This window comes from Pyrus communis, chromosome 3, assembly GCF_041283825.1.
Source record: "Pyrus communis isolate YQ-2024b chromosome 3, ASM4128382v1, whole genome shotgun sequence".
NCBI classification, from domain to species: domain Eukaryota; kingdom Viridiplantae; phylum Streptophyta; class Magnoliopsida; order Rosales; family Rosaceae; genus Pyrus; species Pyrus communis.
In genome coordinates this window covers 16,482,028-16,502,319 of record NC_142567.1, presented here as the reverse complement: position 1 = coordinate 16,502,319, position 20,292 = coordinate 16,482,028, and the positions used below count along the sequence as shown (strand labels likewise).

Here is a 20,292-nt window from a genome sequence, read left to right as displayed (position 1 = left end):
TGATATAAATAGCTTGGCTAATCGGCTCAAAGAATAGTTCTCTTAAATTGGTATAAAGTGTGCTGACTTAGTAAGCCGATCCATTATCACCCATATGCCATCATAACCATTTCATGTACGAGGAAGCTTGTACATGAAATCCATGGTAATATTTTCCCATTTCCACTAGGGATCAGGAAGTGGCTGCATTAATCCCAAAAGCTTCTTCCTCTCAGCTTTAACTTGCTGACAAATTGCACATCGACTCACATATTCAGCAATCTTTCTTTTCATGCCAAGCCAGTGGTAGAAAAGTCAAATAATGTGATACATCTTGGTACTCCAAGGATGCATCGCATAGGCTGATATATGCGCCTCATCAAGAATATCTTTCTTTAGTTCTACAATATTCAGCACATACATCTGACTTCCTTGCATAAGTATGCCATCAAATTCCCGAATCCTGAGATCTTTCTTTTTCCCGTCTGAAACTGCCTGAATTAACTCCTGAGATTCCTCATCATTCATTTGAGTCTCAAGCACACGATTTATCAAAATTGGTTTGACTCGAAAACTTGCAAGTATGGCTTCTTCTCGATTTACCATTCCCAAATCAATTTCAGTAGATCTCAATTTTGTGAGAAGAGGGACACAACAAGCATGTAAAGTATTAAGTCGGCCACATGATTTCCTACTAAGTGCATCTGCCACCAAGTTTGCACGACCAGGGTGATACTCAATCGTGCAATCATAATCACTCAGCAATTTTATCCACCTCCGCTGTCGAAGGTTAAGATCTTTATGGTTGAAAAGGTACTTAAGGCTTTTATGATATGTGAAAATCTTGCACTTTACCCCGTATAAATAATGCCTCCAAATCTTCAAGCCAAAAATAATAACGGCTAGCTCAAGATCGTGTGTAGGGTAATTTATCTCGTGGGGCTTTAGTTGTCGTGAAGCATAAGCAATCACCCTGCCATGCTGCATTAACACACAACCTAAGCCACTCAAGGAGGCATCATTATAAATCTCAAAATTACCACTGTCGTCTAGAAACACCAAAACAGGTGCGTAAGTGAGACAATACTTTAGATGCCAGAAACTCCGTTCACAATCATCGTCCCACTCGAATTTAACATCTTTTCTAGTCAAGCTCGTCAGTGGTAAAGCTATGGTTGAAAAATCTTTAACAAATCGTCGGTAGTAGCCTCCTAAGCCGAGAAAACTCTGTACCTCGGTGACGGTTCGTGGTTGCTCCTAATTTTCAACTGCAGCTACTTTTTGTGAGTTCACCTGAATAACCTAAGCTGATATTACATGCCCCAAAAATGCCGCTTGATCTAACCAAAACTGGCATTTACTAAACTTAGTAGATAACTGGTGTTCCCTCAATTTCTTCAAAACCAGGGTGATGTCGAATATGCTCTACCTTAGACTTAGAATACACCAAAATATCATCAATAAAGACAATAATGAACCTATCGAGGTATGGCTTAAATACTCGATTCATCATGTCCATAAAAGTTGCAGGTGTATTCGTTAACCCGAATGACATTATGAGGAACTCATGATGACCATATAGAGTCCTAAAAGCTGTATTAGGGACATCTTCACTTCTGATCTTTAATTGATAATACCCAGACCTCAAATCAATCTTGGAGAACATGCAGATACCTCGAAGTTAGTCAAATAGATCATCTATACGCGGTAATGGATAACGATTTTTAATCGTTACCCGATTCAATTGTCGATAATCGATACACAGCCTCAAAGTCCCGTCCTTTTTCCGTACAAATAAAATTGGAACTCCCCAAGGTGAAGTAATAGGCTGAATGAAACCCTTATCAACCAATTCTTGCAACTGGATTTTCAATTCCCTCAACCCAGTGGGAGCCATTCGATAAGGAGTTAAGGAAATAGGATATGTACCTGGAAGTAAATCAATAGTGAACTCTACTTCTCTATCTGGTGGTAATCCAGGTAAATCGTCCGGGAAAACATCAGGGAAATGTCTGACTACCCGTACATCCTCTACACGGATAGGAGTATCCTCGTTCAATGCCACGTGAGCCAAATAACCCTGACAACCTTTTCTCAATAGTCGTTTGGCCCTCACGGCAGAAATGATGTCGTGTTTTAATCCACTACGTACACCCACAAAGTTAATCACAGGCAAGTCCGACCGATGGAAAATGACTGTCTTCTCGTAACAATCCATCTTGGCACGATTGTAATGTAACCAATTTATGCCCAGAATAACATCGAAATCAACGATATCTAATGGAACAAGATTAGATGGCATGCCAATGTCTTCCACCAGAACAGGACATCCTTGATATACCCAGCTAACATAACGTGTCTCATCTCTAGGCATCGAAAACTCTAACTTGTAACTGAGATGTGTGGGGTAGGGTTGCGTCGTCTGAACAAACGTATGAGAAATAACAAAGTGTGTGGCACCAGAATCAATTAATACTCTAGCAAAATGGCCAAGAATATTCAACATACCCATAATCAGATCGGGGTTGTTTTGAGCATCATGTAGAGTGAAATAATGGACACGACCATGCGCCTGCTGTCGACCTCCACAACCTCTGTTACCTTGGTTTCCACGTCCTTGCATGACTCGTCCCTGACCAGGCTGGTTAGGTTGCCTAGTTGATCCAACACTGCTAGAAGTAAGGGATTGTCCTCTGAGATACCACTGTGATCCATCACCTAGATATGGCGGATATAGCGTGTAACCTTCTGGATACTGAGTAACCACTCTGATGATATGGATCGTGTGGGTACTGATATTGTCCTCTGGAATATGGAGCTATATCAACCTGATAATGATATGTTCCACCATAACCTGTTGGGGTGTAACCACTAGACCGGAACCTGCTTAAGTGGAACTGCTAATGGTAAGGTAAGTTGGGGCTTCTGCTGGCTCTGTGGGCATTGATTAGCCTGATGTCCCATCTGGCCACAAGTAAAACATCCACTGCTACCTTGTTTACACTTCCCGAAATGCCGATTATTGCACCTATGACAAAGTGGAGCACCTGAACTATTCGAATCTCTTTGTCTCTGAAATCTGGAATCGGGAACCTCCTGAAAACTGGCCGCCCCTCCGCGGTGCAATGGAACTCAAGCCCCAACTAGAAGAACCATAACTAGTACCACTTTTCTTAAAACTATGCGTCTTGCGAGGTCTCTGTGATGATTGACCTTTATCTTTATTATTATTTTTCTTTTGGTTATTATCTTTCTTTTGGTTATTTTTCTTTTGACAAAGTGGAGCGTTTTCAGAATCCTCAACCCAAAGTAGAACCTCATAAAACTCCTAATATGTAGAACAAGGAGTCGTGGTCACCATAGAATGCCACTTCTTTCAAGTACCCCACTTAAAGTGGCGAAGCATCTACGCAGGATTTGCGGAAATCTCTGGATAATAGTAGGACAAGTTAGTAAACTTTCGATAATACTCATTAACTGACATTTTCCCTTGCTTTAGATGCAAGAATTCTTACTTCTTACGATCCACATACTCTGGGGCTATAAATCTCTTCTGAAATAATTGCTGAAAAACCTCTAAATATGCGGCTTTTTTCGGTGACAACTGAAAAGATTCATGTCTCCACCAGGATGCAGCCTCCTTACGCAAAAGCCAAGTGGTCGTCTCGACCCATCTATCCTTAGGGAAATTCCCATCTCTGCATCACTCGATAAGTTTTCTCGACATGATTGATCCAACGCTCAGCTCCCTCGGGTTCCTCAATGCCAATAAAATTATTCAACTTTAAGTTATATATAGTTTCCAAATGAGTCATTTGGGGAGGACGAAGTGAGGACTAAATGGCACTAGTAATGGCTTCACCAAGTTGGGCAATATCGGGAAAATTAGACTCAGATGAAGCACGTGGCTCTCTACAAGGCAGCATGGTTCTGACATAAGACATCAAAATGATTAGAATACCCACAAAATATGTAGGACTACCAAACCTAAGCTCTGATACCAAACTGACACTCCCCGACCGGAATCAAGGCATAGTGGCTGTTACGTGCGGGTGACATAGCCATGAGTGCAGTGCGGAAGCGACAGCGATATGAAAATGTGAGTGATTAAAAACCAAAACTAACTAATTTACACTAAGATAACCATAAAAGGATGCAGGGATGTTTAAAGTAGTAATACAAGTACTCAAAGCGTAGGTAACCTAAATGGAGTTCAGCAGGCTAAATATTAATTAAACAAGACAAGAGAGAAATTCCTACATTAGTTGAAGTCTGTCAAAACTGCCGTAGAGTCCTCGTAAGCCACCAACAAGAACGTCTAACTAGAACTTGGAGGGGCACAAAATAGAAAACATGAGTAGGCAAAAACAAAGCTTTTTAAAACCATTTCTCTTTCCAAAAATAATAACCCCTCACTGTAAAACCCAAATAATTTCCCAGAAAATAATAATACGTACGTATATAAAAATCATATTTGAGCACAATGAAAACCAAAGTATATGCCATGCCAAGTATCTCAGTAACAAATATGTAAGTCAGGTGATGTGAATCAATATAAAATGATATGCCAGCCGGAGTCATCTAACATGGCCTGTACAACTGAACCTATAGCTCATAAACCAATTCCTGCACACGAGTCGGAACCACCAATTGTGATCTATACAACAGGGCTGAGTGTAAATAAGTACGTTCAAGTGCTACGATCATGTGAAGGCTGTACGAATAATCGCAGGTCACCTATGAGTCAGAACCACTTAATGTGGTCTGTACGACAGGGCTGTGCACCAAACTTGGATCGAAGGTAAGCGTGCGGCATGGGAGGTGAACATTATGTGAAAGATTGTGCCCTGGCCAAGGACGAGAGTTGATATGAGCATATTTGAACGACTTTGTTAGCCTATTTCCTTGCATTTACTCAGTTAGTTTATATTTATTAGAGTGTTTTAAGCTATCTTTGTGTGTTTGTAGGTTTAAATGGCAAAAAGTGGCAAGAAAAGGCAATTTGGAGCATTTTAGAGCAGTTTTGGGCTTTGAATGGATAGCACATGCATGTAACGAGGTGGATAGACATTTTTGAAGATCAAAAGAGGCTAGGAATGTGCTAAAGAGTTGAAGAAATTAATTCAAGACATAGAAGATAAGGAATCAGCTAAAGACAAGGAACATTATCCAAAACCTTATCTTTTCTTATCTTAACCTTATCCTAATCCTATTCTACCTACATTCCAACTGCAAGGGAGAGTTATTTTCATATTAGGACATCTAAATACCTGATTTCTAGAAGGCCTTACTTTTTCCTAAAAGGGTGCCGCATACCTTATCCCTTGTCCTTCTAGAAACCTGTCACAATACCCCATTTCTAGAAGCCTAGAAATCTGCCGCACCCTGGATCCTTGTCCCTGTTGGTTTGTGTTGTGCAATCCCTTTCCAACACAACCTTTGGAGTGCCAAATCCTTCTCCAAAACTACCTTGTGTCGTGTGCCCTCAGCCTATAAATACACCACAACTCCGCACCATTCAGAGGACCACACACAAGAGCCTAAAATCAGAAAAACACACTTGTGCCCCAGCTTTGCAAGGAAGGAGAAGAAGAAGCTTGGAGCCATGCCTTCCATTCAAGATCTTTGGATTGTTGGAGCGTTGAAGCGTTTCTAGGTGTATTTTATCTTTTGTTTTCAATGTTTAATTTTAATTATCTTTGTTTAATTGCAAACATGATGAACTAATTTCGTTTTAGCTAGAAGTGAATTTAAGGCTATGAACATATATGTGATATGAATTGATTACATCCAGTTATTGTTTCATAAATCGTGAATGCAATTTACTTAACTGTTTGATTGATAACTTATTCTTGTGTGTTAATTAAGGGGCCCACTTAGTTTGCATGCATGAATTTGATGCTAAAATATAAGGGAGTTTCACTTAATAGTTATGAACTTATATTTACAAGTAGTGGAGGTTGCTAGTCACGATCTCATTAAGTAAATTCCTGGTAGGAGTATCATGCAATTCATAGATACAAATGTCATGTCAATGCTTATGATTTTCACAGAACTTAATGATCTTTGATATGTATCTCTATAATGTAGTTCATGTAGGGAACTTGATAAGAATAATTTGGTTGCATCGTTGAGTCCAATTCAATGAATTTAGGACAATTCGATGGTTAATTTGTGCAGTTCATGATTAACTTGGGGTATTGTCATTTATGGTTTATAGGAAGAATAACCGGAAATTAATTTGTATGCATATGTGTCATGTGTGGAGAGTGACCTTCTAGCTAGCCTTTCACCCCCTTAATTCACCCAATTTTGTACTTTTTAGTTTGTTTCTACAAGTTTGTTTGTTTTAAATCTTAAATTCGTCAAAACTACCCCCCCCCCATTTAGTATTCTGAGTCTTTTTAGTTTAATATTCGGCCAAACTTCCCTTTAGTTCCTGTTTTGAGTCAATTTAACTTAGTTTGTGTGTTTTGAATCAGTTTAACTTATTTTGAGTAGTTTAAGTTTAGTTTTCTGTTTTCGAGTCTAGTTTAGTGATTTAGAGTTCAATTTGTGTAGATTAGCAGCCCTCCTGATCCCCGACCTAGAACGATCCCTACTTTCATATACTACAACTATAAAAAGAGGGTTTAAGTTTGTGTGCTATTTACACCAGGGTGTAGGATAATGAGCTCTAAATGCATCTACGCATAATCATAAACAATGTAACCATTATCATCACATAGTACTCACCTGAAACTTACCTAACCTCCGCAGCGTCATACAATGTTATGCATACACATGCTAATGCATATAATAAAATGGAGTGCAAGCATGACATGGCATTTAGAAGAATACCCTCGTTCGAAACAGTTTCTGGGAAAATGTAAAGCATATATACGTATATATAGAAAACCAAAAGCCCACTCACTGTATGTAGTAGGGTCGTAACCCCTAAGCCTTGCCTAGCTACGCTCGTCCTCCGGAAACGTCTCACATATATGTGAAACAACTAATTTAATGTTAATTTTAATCACATAACCAAATCGTGTAATTAACTTCTCATATGTTGCTCAATTGGGGTGTTTGAATATACCATCGTAACCTACTCAACACCACGAGCATCCCCATATTTTAAGAAAAATTTTCTGATGTCCCACTTGCCCTCACGCGCCGGCCAAAGCATAGCCACACGCATGCATGTGCCTGGCACGCTAACGGAATCCCTAACGGCGCTAGGGAATATTCCGTTTAAAAAACTAACGGAGTTACCTGAAGCCGTCAGTATATTCCGTCAAGGTTGACGAAATATTCCTTGTCTTCTCTGGTGACTCATTGGAAACCGCTGCCGGCCGCACCTTGCAACGTCGGATTCTGGAAAATTTTCTGAAGCTTATAACTACTTCATTTCTCAACCAAAATTCACGAATTTTATATGGATTTGAAGCTCTCAACAAGGAGAACATCATCTTACCTATTTGAAGTCCTAAAACTGACGAAAAACAGTTGAAAAAACTCTTGGAAAATCTGGCTAAACTGGGACTTCTCGAAAACACCTACTCCGACGTCAACTTTGTTCCAAATCCCTTCTAAGGTTCCTATAAAGTTGTTTAGGAGCTTCCTCGAGCGTTAAAACCTTTGAAAAAGGCCGCGATCATGACGGAGCAACAACCACCTCGCCGGAGTTCGAGAGTTCTCAGGTTCCCGTGACCCATTCCACGGCCAAAAGGTATCACTCAACTATTAAGGTTACGAGGAATACGATGCTGGACTTCAACAATTCAATCCGTGACGTTTGGTTGGGTTATAGGTGATGGTCTCTCGGTTGTACGGACAAGAGAAAATTCTAGAATGAATGAGAGGGTGACGTTGTATGTGTGCGTGTGTGTGTTAAGGGATTGGGCAACAGAAGAAAATAATATGATTTGATTTGGCCCAAAAGAATAGGAGCCCATATAATTAGTCCAAAATTTACCCATTTATGCACCTAAATATTCATAACTTTCTCGTTATAACTCTGATTTGAGTCTAGCTAACGTCAACGCTCTCATGACATCAAGTACAATTTAATCACGTCAACGAGGGCATAATTGTCATTTTCACACATTCGAGAATAAAATATATATTTATTCGGGACGGGTCGTCACATTCTGGGGTTTTTGTCTACAGCTTTTGAAGCCCTTTATGCCCAAGGTAAATAATTGTGAATTTTTCCTTTCAGCCTTTTCTCCAACAATTTTTTTATTTATTTAAGTATTGTGAAAGTTGAATATGTGATTTATTTATTTTTTTAAAATCTTTGTATATATTTTGTTATTTCATAGTTTTGGATGATGTTGGATTGAAGAACTTTTCTGTAAAACTTATAGTTATTTAAAGTGTTTTATCCATTCTTATATTTACTCATAAATTATACCTGATTTGTTAATCTCTTACCAAAATAAGCAAATCATTTTGTAAATTTGTTCTTATTCTAGAAGGAATCTCAAGCAGATATAAAATCGGTGTTATTCCAGACAAAACCTTTATTCACAACATTGGGTATGATTGTTCAAAGTTTCAATTCATTGTACCTAAATTGAAACAATTCACTACAACACAATTTTTTTTATATTTTAAACATAATCTTTCATGCATTTTCTAATCCCGCAGCAACGTGCGGGTAGTACTTTCTAGTGTGATACTGATTCCCATCGAAGTCTTTGACTGCTCTGCTCAAGGATGCTTCCCATCTTTTGTTAATCTATATAAAATGATGTTTAACATGTTTAAAAACCTGTAAATATCTTTTTTGGCTCATGACTCAACAATATTTTTTGCATCCCCATAGACCAGCATCTCCTTATTTTTTGTATGCAAATGCTAGAACAGGTTGCCCATTACACGGGGCGATTAGGACATAATCAATTATTATAATGCTTTTGGTATTTTGTACTAGGATTTCTTAATTTTTGAAACTAAATGTGACCCTCCTGGTCCAAAGATATACAGAACTGCTACAATGGAATGAATAATTGTAATATCTATCTTTCTGTCCTCCAAATTGAACCTTACTCTTTTCCAAAGTCTCTACTATTATTGTTGTTCTTGTTTTGTAACAGAATTTTTCGCATTTTTAACATAATATGTCATCTTAATTTTAAACCCGCGGCAACGCCCGGGTACTAAAAACTAGTATGTACTATACCCAAATTTTTTTTTTTTTGTCGAAAAAAAACCTTTCTAAAAATAAGCCTAAAACATATATCATGTTTTTTTAACTTGCTTTGACAAGCTAAATCGGATAATTCGAATATGATTCAAATATAATAATTCGATTACCAAACGTTCGCAATCAAAAAGCCAAAAAAAAAAAACTGAGTGGGTATGGATTAGATGAATCGTTTACAAATCTAAAGTCAAAACCTGAATGAAACCTGAATACGAATGAATTAATATGAACTTGAATTGAAACTTAATCCAAATTACAAATGTTAGATTAAGGTTGAGTGGACTTCCCATTAGGGCTGGAAATTTTCCTTGAAAATCCCAAATCAAACAAAAAAAATTTTGATTCCATACCCAAAAATTCCCACACCGATAATATCGAAATTTTAGGATTCATACCGAACCGATCCCGAACCTTTCAATACGGAAATCAGAATTAAATATTCCATGGTTCATGAATCCCTAGTGACAGCCTGTTCCAAAAATTTTAAAACGTACGCGTGAAAAGACGATTTTGCCCCTAGTGTGATTTTTACGTTGTGTGGTTGTTTTGAGTTGGTGTGGCTAGTTGTGGACCACACACACACCCTCCCATATTTTCCCTCACCCTTTCCCCCTATCCCTGCACCTGTTCTGTGCCATTTCCCTTCCCATTTTCATATCTAGGTGTACGGACACACTCCAAAACCCTTGTAATCTTCACAGATCGAAGAAACAAAGTACATATCCATGCTCGTGAGGTCCGTAGGAGTTCAACCATACCCATTTTCAGGTAAGGATACCTTCGTTTTCACGTCGAACTCGGGATACCCGATTTTTGGCACTGTTCATGCACACGTAAATTCTTATGTTTTTGGGAATTTCAAGCTTGTAGGAAGCTTGGTGAGGTCCTTAGGAGGCTCGGGGTGGTTCGTTTGAAGGTTTTGGACGTCGGGATCGTGAGTTTCAAGGTTGGCCGGAGTTAGGGGTATTTTCCCGACGAGATTTCGTGGATTTTAGCACTTGAAAGTGGTATGATTTTGTTCCTCTCGTTGTAAGCTTCATTTTGGTACCAATTTTGTGAAATTTGGTTGAAAAACGAAGAAGATAGAACGATTTGAAATTTTCCCGATTTTCCGGCGCCAGAGCCTCGTCGGAGAAGACGACGGAATATTCCGTCAGTTCGGACGGAATATTCCTAACGCCGTTGACGGAATCCGTTAAAGTTAACGGAATATTCCTGACGGCGTTAACTGATGCCGTCAGCGTGTGATGCGAGAATTATACGCACACAAATTAAACCCTCTTTTTGTCAATTGTAGTATAAGTATAAGTAGGGATCGTTCTGGACCGGGGATTAGGAGGGATTGTTAATCACTTGGATTTGACTCAAAAACGTAAAAACACAATATAAAACACTATAGTAGACTCAAAGAATGCAAAACTAAACTTTAAAACACTAAAACAAACCAAAAGACTCAAAACAACACAAACACACTCAAATCTGCCTAAAAACCACTTTCTGGGCAGTTTTGAGTATAAACACAAATTTGGACGAAATTATGTTGTAACTTGACTCAAGACTCTTAAAAACACAAACTAAATTGATTTCTAACTAATTTGACATTAAAGTAAAGGGGGATTTAGGTTTATACGAAATTAAATTAAATGAACAAATTGCAATTAAAACAGAATGTAAATATGAATATGATGAAAGTATGGATGATTGCTAGCTACGGGGTTCATCTCCACACATGTTACACTTGCATAATAAAACGATTTCCAATTGCATTTCAATAAACCATGAATTCTCAATGCTCCAAGTTAATTAGGTCCGCTTAAATTAACTTTCAGATTTCCCTAGATTCATTGGATTGAATGGAATACGCATTACAACCAAATTATTCCTAATCAAAGTCCCTAACTATGGAATACTGATAGGAGCATATTCATGCGACTTAAATGGCTTGTTCTCGTGCATTTACGTTATGTTTCTCTAGTTATTTTAGTCCTTTATGCTTCTTTTGTGTGTTTTCAGGTTCTAAGGGCAAGGTATGCAAAAGGATGCCTTTTGGAGCCTTTTGGAGCAAATTAGAGATTGGAATGGATATCATATGCTTGGAGCCAAGAGGATGGACGAAATTAAAGACTTGAAGTAGGAAAGTTAAATCCTAAAAGACCTCATGTTTAAGCATCATTGAAGACTCCTACGCATTTTAGAACACAAAAACAACATTCCTTGCAACCTTAGGACATTGTCGTGTGTTTCCTTGTGTCTCCCTTCCTTGCCATGCAAGGAAGGGCTTTGTTCCCTATTTTAAACACTTAAAGCATTCATTTATCATATCATTCATTTATCATATCATTCACTTATTATAAGCATTCACTTATCAAACCATTCACTTATCACTTCCATTCACTTATCACTTATCACTTCCATTCACTTATCACTCACCACATATCATTCATTTATCACTTAACATATCATACACTTATCATAATCATTCACTTATCACTTATCATAATCATTCACTTATCACTTATCATAATCATTCACTTATTCTTTCATCATTCAACCACCAATTCAACACATGCATCTTCAAACATATCAACCCTACAAGCACATGCTTCCCCTAATCCCTTGCCGTGCCTTCCTCAACCATTTCAACCACATTCTTCCACTTTGTCTCTCATCATTTCAGCCACATTTCTAACTCACATGCATCACATTCATTTCCAAATAACAATCACTTCAAATGCCATGCATTCACATGCATTTACACCACCAAAAACCCCTTTGCCGTGGGCTTTCAATGCCTTTCCAGCTTTCCCTTTTATTTTCCAGCTTTCATTCTTCACAATTTCAGCCATTACACATGCATTTCAAACCTTTCAACACCCTTTAATCATCTCCCTTTAAGTTATGATTTTATTTCCTAACCCTACATGCATTATTTATTAGCATCTTCACATGCATTCACACACACTTCACACAAACAAACACCCTTGTTGCCGTGAGTTCCCACTCCCATTTCCAGCTTTCCATAACTTTTCCTAGTTGTTTTATTACATACATTCCCCCTTCATTATTCCAAACACATGCACCCATAATCATTCATCCCCTCCTAGCTGCAATATTCCCTCTTTTGTTCCCCCCATTTCACCTATAAATAAGCATCCAACACTCCTCAAAATTCATTCACTCTTCCATACACATTTCAGTCACAAACACCAAGCAACAAACCCCTTGTTGCCGTGTATCTCCCTTACAATCCAAACACCATTCCAACACTTCACAACACCACTCCTCTACCATTTCCATAATCCCCCAAACCTCACCTTAGACCTTGTGCTACAACAACGAGGAAGATAAGAGGGCCTAAACGTTCATACAATTCAAGTTTGAGTTGTTGGAATGTTTAGGTGTTTCTTTGATTTCAAAGTTTAAATTCAATTCTCTTTGTTTTGTACGTATGAGAATGGAAGAGAAGAGTGCCTAAACGTTCATACAATTCAAGTTTGAGTTGTTGGAATGTTTAGGTGTTTCTTTAATTTCAAAGTTATGAGGAAATAAACCCCCCTTTAGCTAGGGGGTGATTCGAAACTATGTTTATACTTGCATATGAATTGATTAACTTTCGTTGGAATTTCATAAGTTGTGGATTCAATTTGTTTAACCGTTTGATTGATAACTTATTTATGAATGTTTATTAAGAATGCGCGCTTAATTTTCATGCATAAATATGACGCTAGAATATAAGTGAATTTCACCTAATCGTTATGAACTTATATTCACAAGTAGTGGAGGTTGCTTATAAACAATCGCGTTAAACGAATTCTTGGCATAAGTTTCATGCGTATTCCATAGTAACGAATGCCTCGTCAACACTTATAGTTTTCATAATGCTTAATGATCTTTGATTGTATCTTTATTGTGCTTTTCACGTAAAGGACTTTTGGAGAATGTGGTGAATTGCGTTGCGCTAACCCATCCAATTCATTAACTTAAGGAGAACTTGACGGTTAATTTAAGCGGACCTAATTGACCCGGGGCGTTGAGTTTCATAATTTATCGAAAGACCAACTGAGAATCAATCTTGTATGCGAGTGTAACATGTGTGGAGAAGAACCCCTTGGCTATTCCATCATCCATATTTTATTCACTTTCATATTTACATTCTGTTTTAATTGCAATTTGTTCATTTAGTTTAATTTTGTCAAAACCTAAATCCCCCTTTACTTTAATGTCAAATTAGTTAGAAATCAATTTAGTTTGTGTTTTTAAGAGTTTTGAGTCTTTTGAACTTGTTAGAATCTGTTTAGTTTATGTTTTAAAGTATTTTTGAATTCTTTGAGTCTAGTTTAGTGTTTTATATTGTTTTTACGTTTTTAAGTCAGTTTCCAAGAGATTAACAATCCCTCCTAATCCCCGGTCCAGAACGATCCCTACTTGCACCTATACTACAATTGTCAAAAAGAGGGTTTAATTTGTGTGCGTATAAATCTCGCATCAAATACGCATGATAGAGACATTCAACAAAGATCATTAAGTTCAACGGAAATCATAAACATCGACGAGGCATTCGTTACTATGGAATACGCATGAAACTTATGCCAAGAATTCGTTTAACGCGATTGTTTATAAGCAACCTCCACTACTTGTGAATATAAGTTCGTAACTATTAGGTGAAACTCACTTATATTCTAGCGTCATATTCATGCATGAAAATTAAGCGTGCACTCTCAATAAACATACATAAATAAGTTATCAATCAAACGGTTAAACAAATTGAATCCACAACTTATGAAACGCAATTAGAAGTAATCAAATCAAAATGCAAGCATAAACGTATATTTCGAATTCCCCCCTAGCCAAGGGGGGTTTAGTTCCTCATACGTACAAAACAAAGAGAATCAAAGAAACACCTAAACATTCCAACAACTCAAACTTGAATTGTATGAACGTTTAGGCCCTCTTCTCTTCCATTCCTCATTCGTACAAAACAAAGAGTATTGAAATTAAACATTGAAATCAAAGAAACACCTAAACATTCCAACAACTCAAACTTGAATTGTATGAACGTTTAGGCCCTCTTATCTTCCTCTTCGTTGTAGCACAAGGTCTAAGGACAGTTTGATGGTGTAAATGGTTTGGGGAGTGGTGAAAATGGAAAGGATGGTGTTTGGATTGATAGGGAACTCACGGCACAAGGGGTTTGTTGCTTGGTGAATTTCTGAATGTATGGAAGAATGAATGAGAATTTCTGAATATGGGAATGAGTTTTGTGGCTACAATGGATGCTTATTTATAGGTGGAGAAAGGGGTGAATGTGCATGTGGCTGATTTGTGGTGCAATGATGAAAGGAAAAGTGCATGTGGCTGATTTGTGATGCAATGATGAAAGGCAAAATGCATGTGGCTTAAAGAGTGAATGGTGGCTGCAAAGTGAATGAATAATGAAATGGGAAAGCATGTGCAAGGTTTTGGTGTGAATGATTGAATGTGCATGTGGCTGCAATGGATTAGGAATCCTTCAATTTCGTCCATCCTCTTGGCTCCAAGCATATGATATCCATTCCAATCTCTAATTTGCTCCAAAAGGCTCCAAAAGGCATCCTTTTGCATACTTTGCCCTTAGAACCTGAAAACACACAAAAGAAGCATAAAGGACTAAAATAACTAAAGAAACATAACGTAAATGCACGAGAACAAGCCATTTAAGTCGCATGAATATGCTCCTATCAGCGTGCCAGGCACGTGCCTGCGCGTGGCCGGCGCGTGTGGCCGTGCCTTGGTCGGCGCATGGGGGCGCGTGCGGCGGTGAAATTTTTTTCTAAAAATATGGGGATGTTCCTGAGGTTGAGTAGATCACGTTGGTGTATTCATACACCCCATTTGAGCATTGTATGAGAAGTTATTTCTTAAGGTTGGTTATGTGCTTTAAAATTAACGTTTTTATAGTTGTTTCGCATATAGGTGATACCTATCCCGAGGACGAGCGTGGTCACTCGAGGCAAGGGGGTTACGATCCTTCCACATACCAATGAGTGGGCTTTTGGTTTTCCGTATATACCTATATACTTATGTTTTTCCCAGAAATTGATTTGAAACATTATACGTTTATATGCCATGCCTATAGTTGCCGTTTGTTTATGCATTGTTAGTTGCATATATATATGTGTATGTTTGGTGCTGCAGACGCACAGATAAGTGCCAGGTGAGTATGATTTATGTGTACATTCAGTAGTGATTTGAGATGCATAGAGAGCTCATAACCTGCACCCCCGGTGTTAGTGCTCCCGCCCAGAGTTGGGCATAGTCCTTCACGTGATGTTCACCTCCCACACCACACTCTCAGCTTGGATCCAAGTTAGGTGCACAGTCCTGTCGTACAGACCACTTTAGGTGGTTCCGACTCGTAGGTGACCCGCGATTATTCGCCCAGCCTTCACGTGATCGTAGCACTTGAGCGTACTTATATTACACCCAGGCCTATCGTACAGTCCACTTTAGGTGGTTCCGACTCGTGTGCAGGTATAGTTAGTGAGATGGAGATTGAGCTCTAGATCCAGCCGTACAGGTCACATTAGGTGACTCCGGCTGACAGATTATATGACGTTGATTAGACATACCTGAGCACTTGCATTTTACTTTGAGGTTTTGGCATAGCATATTTTCCCAGCATGATTGTTATATATGTATATTATATTTTCTGGGAAGTATACAGGTTTTACAGCGAGAGGTTAGAACTTATTTATTAAATGGTTTTTGAAAAGCTTTGTTTTTGCCCACTCACGCTTTTGTTTTGCGCCCCTCCAGGTTCTAGTTGGCTAGCACATTTGGTGGCTTCCCTGAGGATTTCCCCAGCATATCTGACAGACCATCACCAATGTAGGACCACCTTCGGGTGTTCTTTTGTTGTGTCGTTTTCTTCTGGACTGCATTAGGTTGTCATACTCTGAACCTAGCGTTCACACTTACGCTTGCACTTGTTCATTATTACCTTGTGTAAAGCTAGTTTTTATTTAGTCGTACTATTTATATTATTATTTTATTAGCTTCCGCACTATGCACATGGTTACGTCACTTCCACGTGACGGCCAGCATGCCCTGGTCTCGATCGGGGTGTGTCAGTTTGGCATCAGAGCTTAGGTTTGGTAGTCATGTACTTTTGTGAGTATTCTAATGGTTTTGGTGTCTTCTGTCAGAATTATGCCGCCTCGTCGGGAATCACGTCGCTCTGCTGAGCCTAGTTTCCCTGATATTGCTCAGCTGGGGGAAGCTATTACTACATCTATTCATTCGGCGATCCGCCCTCCCCAGAGGACTCATCTGGAGACTGTATAATTTGAAGTTGGATAAGTTCGAAGGCAACGAGGGTCATGAGGGTGCGGAACGATGGTTAGAGCATATTGAGAAGACTTTTCGTGTTTTGCATAGTCAGGGGAATCTCCCTGTCGAGAAGTGGGTAGAGACGACATCGTGGTTCTTGGGTAAGGATTCTACGTCCTGGTGGGAGCAGGAACTTCGTCGTTTAACTCCAGCTGAGAAGACTGATTGGGATGTATTCCGACAGTTGTTCAGGAGAAGGTTTGTGCTTCCTGAGTATATTGACCGCAAGAAGCAGGAATTGACTGAGTTGAGACAGGGGAAGTTGACAGCAAATGAGTACTACTGTAGGTTCACTGATTTGTCTCGCTATCATCCTGAGGTTGCTGGCAATCTGGCCAAGATGCTTCGTCGTTTCCATTTAGGCACTAAGAAGAAGTGGCGTTCGATGGCGACCACTACCCACTATGATACCTACCAGGAGTTTTATGAGATTCTGCTGAGAATTGAGGATTCAGAAAATATGCCGAGCGAGAGTGAGGAAGAAGAGAAAGACGGTAATCAGAGGAAGGATGATAAGGGTAAAGGGCAGGCGTCGCTCGGACCTCGTAGGACACAAAACTTCAAGAGGGGTGGCACTAGTTCTAGCTCTTCTAGCGGTGGCTTTAGCGCCACTGGTCAGGGACATGGAGGTAGGTTTGCTGGTGGTGCTAGAGGCCAGAGACAGGGTGATGCTGGTAGAGGTAGGGCCCCAGTTTGCCGCAAGTGTAATAATCGGCATTTTGGTGAGTGTAGGCGAGGCAGCAGTGGTTGCTTTACTTGTGGGCAGATGGGACATCGGGATGCAAATTGTCCCCAGAGTCAGTAGAAGCCGCAGCAGACTTTCTTGCCACCACCTGTACCGATTCAGCAGATTTCGGGTCCGGGTAGTTATGGGCAGACAGGTCGAGGTATTGCCTACTACTATCAGGGCGATGTTGTTCCTTATGCCCCGGGACAGTGTCAATATCCCCAGGACCCATATTCTCAAGGCGGTTATCCTCCGTATTCTGGCGGCTATACGCCGTATCTTCCAGTTCCAACAGGTGGGCCTCAGTGGTTTCAGGGATGACAATTTCAGCAGGGGGAGATTGCTACGAGTAGTGCGGGGTCTTCGAGGCAGTCTGGTCAGCCCAGTCAGTGGCGTGACACTCAGAGTCATGGTGGCCATACGAGTAGAGGTCGAGGTGGACGACAGCAGACCCAGGGGCGTATTCATAATATTTCTCTGCAGGATGCTCAAAACAATCCAGATTTGATCATGGGTACGTTAAATATTCTTGGTTATTTTGCTAGAGTATTAATTGATTGTGGTGCTACACATTCTGTGATTTCTCATACATTTGCTCAAGTGATGCAACCTCGCCCCACACCTCTAGGGTACGATTTAGAGTTCGCTATGCCTAGAGGGGAGAGATGTATTGTAGAACGTGTGTACCCAGGATGTCTAGTGATAGTGGAAGATGTGGTTATGCCAGCTGATCTTATCCCGTTGGATATTGTTGACTTTGATGTGATTCTGGGCACGGATTGGTTGCATTTCAATCGTGCCAATATTGATTGTTACGGGAAAATAATTATGTTCCATCGTCCTGGACTACCTGTGGTTACTTTTGTGGGCGAGCAGAGTGGGATGAGGCATGGCGTTACTTCGGCCGTGCGAGCGAAAAGGTTGTTATCTAAAGGTTGCCAGGGGTACTTAGCTCATGTGGTGTTGGATGAGGCTGCTCCTAGTGGAGTAGAGGATGTGAGGGTAGTCAAACATTTTCCCGATGTTTTCCCTGAGGATTTACCTGGTTTACCGCCAGACCAAGACATGGAGTTCACTATTGAGTTGCTTCCAGGTACTAATCTTATTTCCTTGACTCCTTATCGTATGGCTCCCGCTGAGTTAAGGGAATTGAAAGTTCAGTTGCAGGAATTAGTGGATAAGGGTTTTATTCAGCCTAGTACTTCACCTTGGGGAGCTCCAGTATTGTTTGTGAGGAAGAAAGACGGAACTTTGAGGCTATGCATTGATTATAGGCAATTGAATCGGGTAACGATTAAAAACCGTTATCCATTGTCGCGTATTGATGATTTGTTTGATCAGCTTCGGGGTGCTTGTGTATTCTCCAAGATTGACTTGAGGTCTGGATATTATCAGCTGAAGATTAGTAAGGATGATGTTCCTAAGACGGCGTTCAGGACTCATTATGGTCATTACGAGTTTCTGGTTATGCCGTTTGGTTTGACGAATGCACCAGCTGCTTTTATGGATTTGATGAACCGAGTGTTCCAGCCATATTTGGATAGGTTTGTTATTGTTTTCATCGACGACATTCTGGTGTATTCTAAATCGAAAGTGGAGCATGTTCGACATCTTACTTTGGTGTTGAAAAGGTTGAGGGAACACCAATTGTATGCTAAGTTTAGCAAGTGCCAGTTTTGGTTAGACCAAGTTGCGTTTTTGGGGCACATCATTTCAGCTCAGGGTATTTTGGTGGATCCTCAGAAGGTCGCAGCTGTGGAGAAATAGGAACAACCGCGAACCGTCACTGAGGTGAGGAGTTTCCTTGGTTTAGCAGGGTATTATCGACGGTTTGTTAAGGATTTTTCTGTGATTGCTTTACCACTGACGAGGTTAACGAGGAAAGACGTTAAATTTGAGTGGGATGATAAGTGTGAGCAAAGTTTCCAGCAGTTGAAGTATTGTCTCACTCATGCACCTGTTTTGGCACTCCCGGACGATAGTGGTGATTTCGAAGTTTATAGTGATGCTTCTTTGAATGGTCTGGGATGTGTGTTGATGCAACATGGTAGGGTGATTGCTTATGCTTCGCGACAGTTGAAACCCCATGAGTTGAATTACCCTACACATGATTTGGAGTTAGCCGCCATTATTTTTGCGTTGAAGTTGTGGAGACACTACCTTTATGGAGAGAAATGTAAGATCTTTAAAGATCACAAGAGTCTTCAGTATCTCTTTACGTAGAAAGATCTTAATCTTCGTCAACGGAGGTGGATGGAACTGCTCAGTGATTATGACTGCACGATTGATTATCACCTTGGTCGTGCAAACGTTGTGGCTGATGCACTTAGCAGGAAGTCTCAGGGCCGTATTAATGCGTTGTACGCTAGTCGTATTCCTCTTCTGGCAGACTTGCGATCTACGGGAGTAAGGTTGGAGGCTGAAGATCAAGATGTGGCTTTACTTGCTAATTTTCAAGTTAGGCCAATTTTAGTTGATCGGGTGCTTGAAGCTCAAGTAGCTGATAGAGAAACTCAAGAATTGATCCAAGCTCAAGATCGGGGAAGGAGGAGAGACCTCAGAGTTCGTGATTCGGATGATATGCTAATGCAGGAGGGTAGGATGTTTGTGCCTAATAATTTGGATTTAAAGAAAGCAATTCTCGATGAAGCACATATCTCGGCTTATGCCATGCATCCAGGAGCTACTAAAATGTATCATACCATTCGACCATTTTATTATTGGCCGGGTATGAAGAGGGAGATAGCTGAGTATGTGAGTAGGTGTGCTGTTTGTCAGCAAGTTAAGGCGGAAAGGAAGAAGCCGTTTAGGTTGTTGCAGCCGTTTCCCGTTCCAGAGTGGAAATGGGAAAACATTACTATGGATTTTGTGTACAAGTTTCCGCATACACATAATGGCTTTGACGGCATTTGGGTGATTGTTGATCGGCTTACTAAGTCAGCACATTTCATTCCAGTGAGGGAGAAGTATTCTTTGGGCCGATTAGCGGAGTTGTTCATCTCGAAGATTGTGAAGTACTATGGTG

General features: G+C 39.9%; 1 protein-coding gene across 1 annotated transcript; it reads right to left on the bottom strand.

The window, feature by feature from the left end:
* Positions 1 to 294: 294 nt before the first annotated feature.
* LOC148698020 (uncharacterized) lies at positions 295 to 2,943 on the bottom strand. Its single transcript, XM_088690357.1, has 4 exons — positions 2,863 to 2,943; positions 1,772 to 2,782; positions 1,358 to 1,633; positions 295 to 759 (listed from the first exon to the last, which is right to left on the bottom strand). The coding sequence occupies exons 1-4, from the start codon at positions 2,941 to 2,943 to the stop codon at positions 295 to 297; spliced, it is 1,833 nt and encodes a 610-aa protein (XP_088546483.1).
* Between the last annotated feature and the right edge of the window lie 17,349 nt (positions 2,944 to 20,292).

Excerpts from the sequence above, each read along its gene's own strand:
- LOC148698020 (XM_088690357.1), bottom strand. The coding sequence starts at position 2,943 with ATGGGACATCAGGCTAATCAATGCCCACAGAGCCAGCAGAAGCCCCAA. Across the intron at positions 1,634-1,771 it reads GGGGAGTTCCAATTTTATTT|ATTGATTTGAGGTCTGGGTA; the intron begins GTACGGAAAAAG and ends ATGTTCTCCAAG. Across the intron at positions 760-1,357 it reads AAGAAATTGAGGGAACACCA|CGGAGGTGGATAAAATTGCT; the intron begins GTTATCTACTAA and ends AACCTTCGACAG.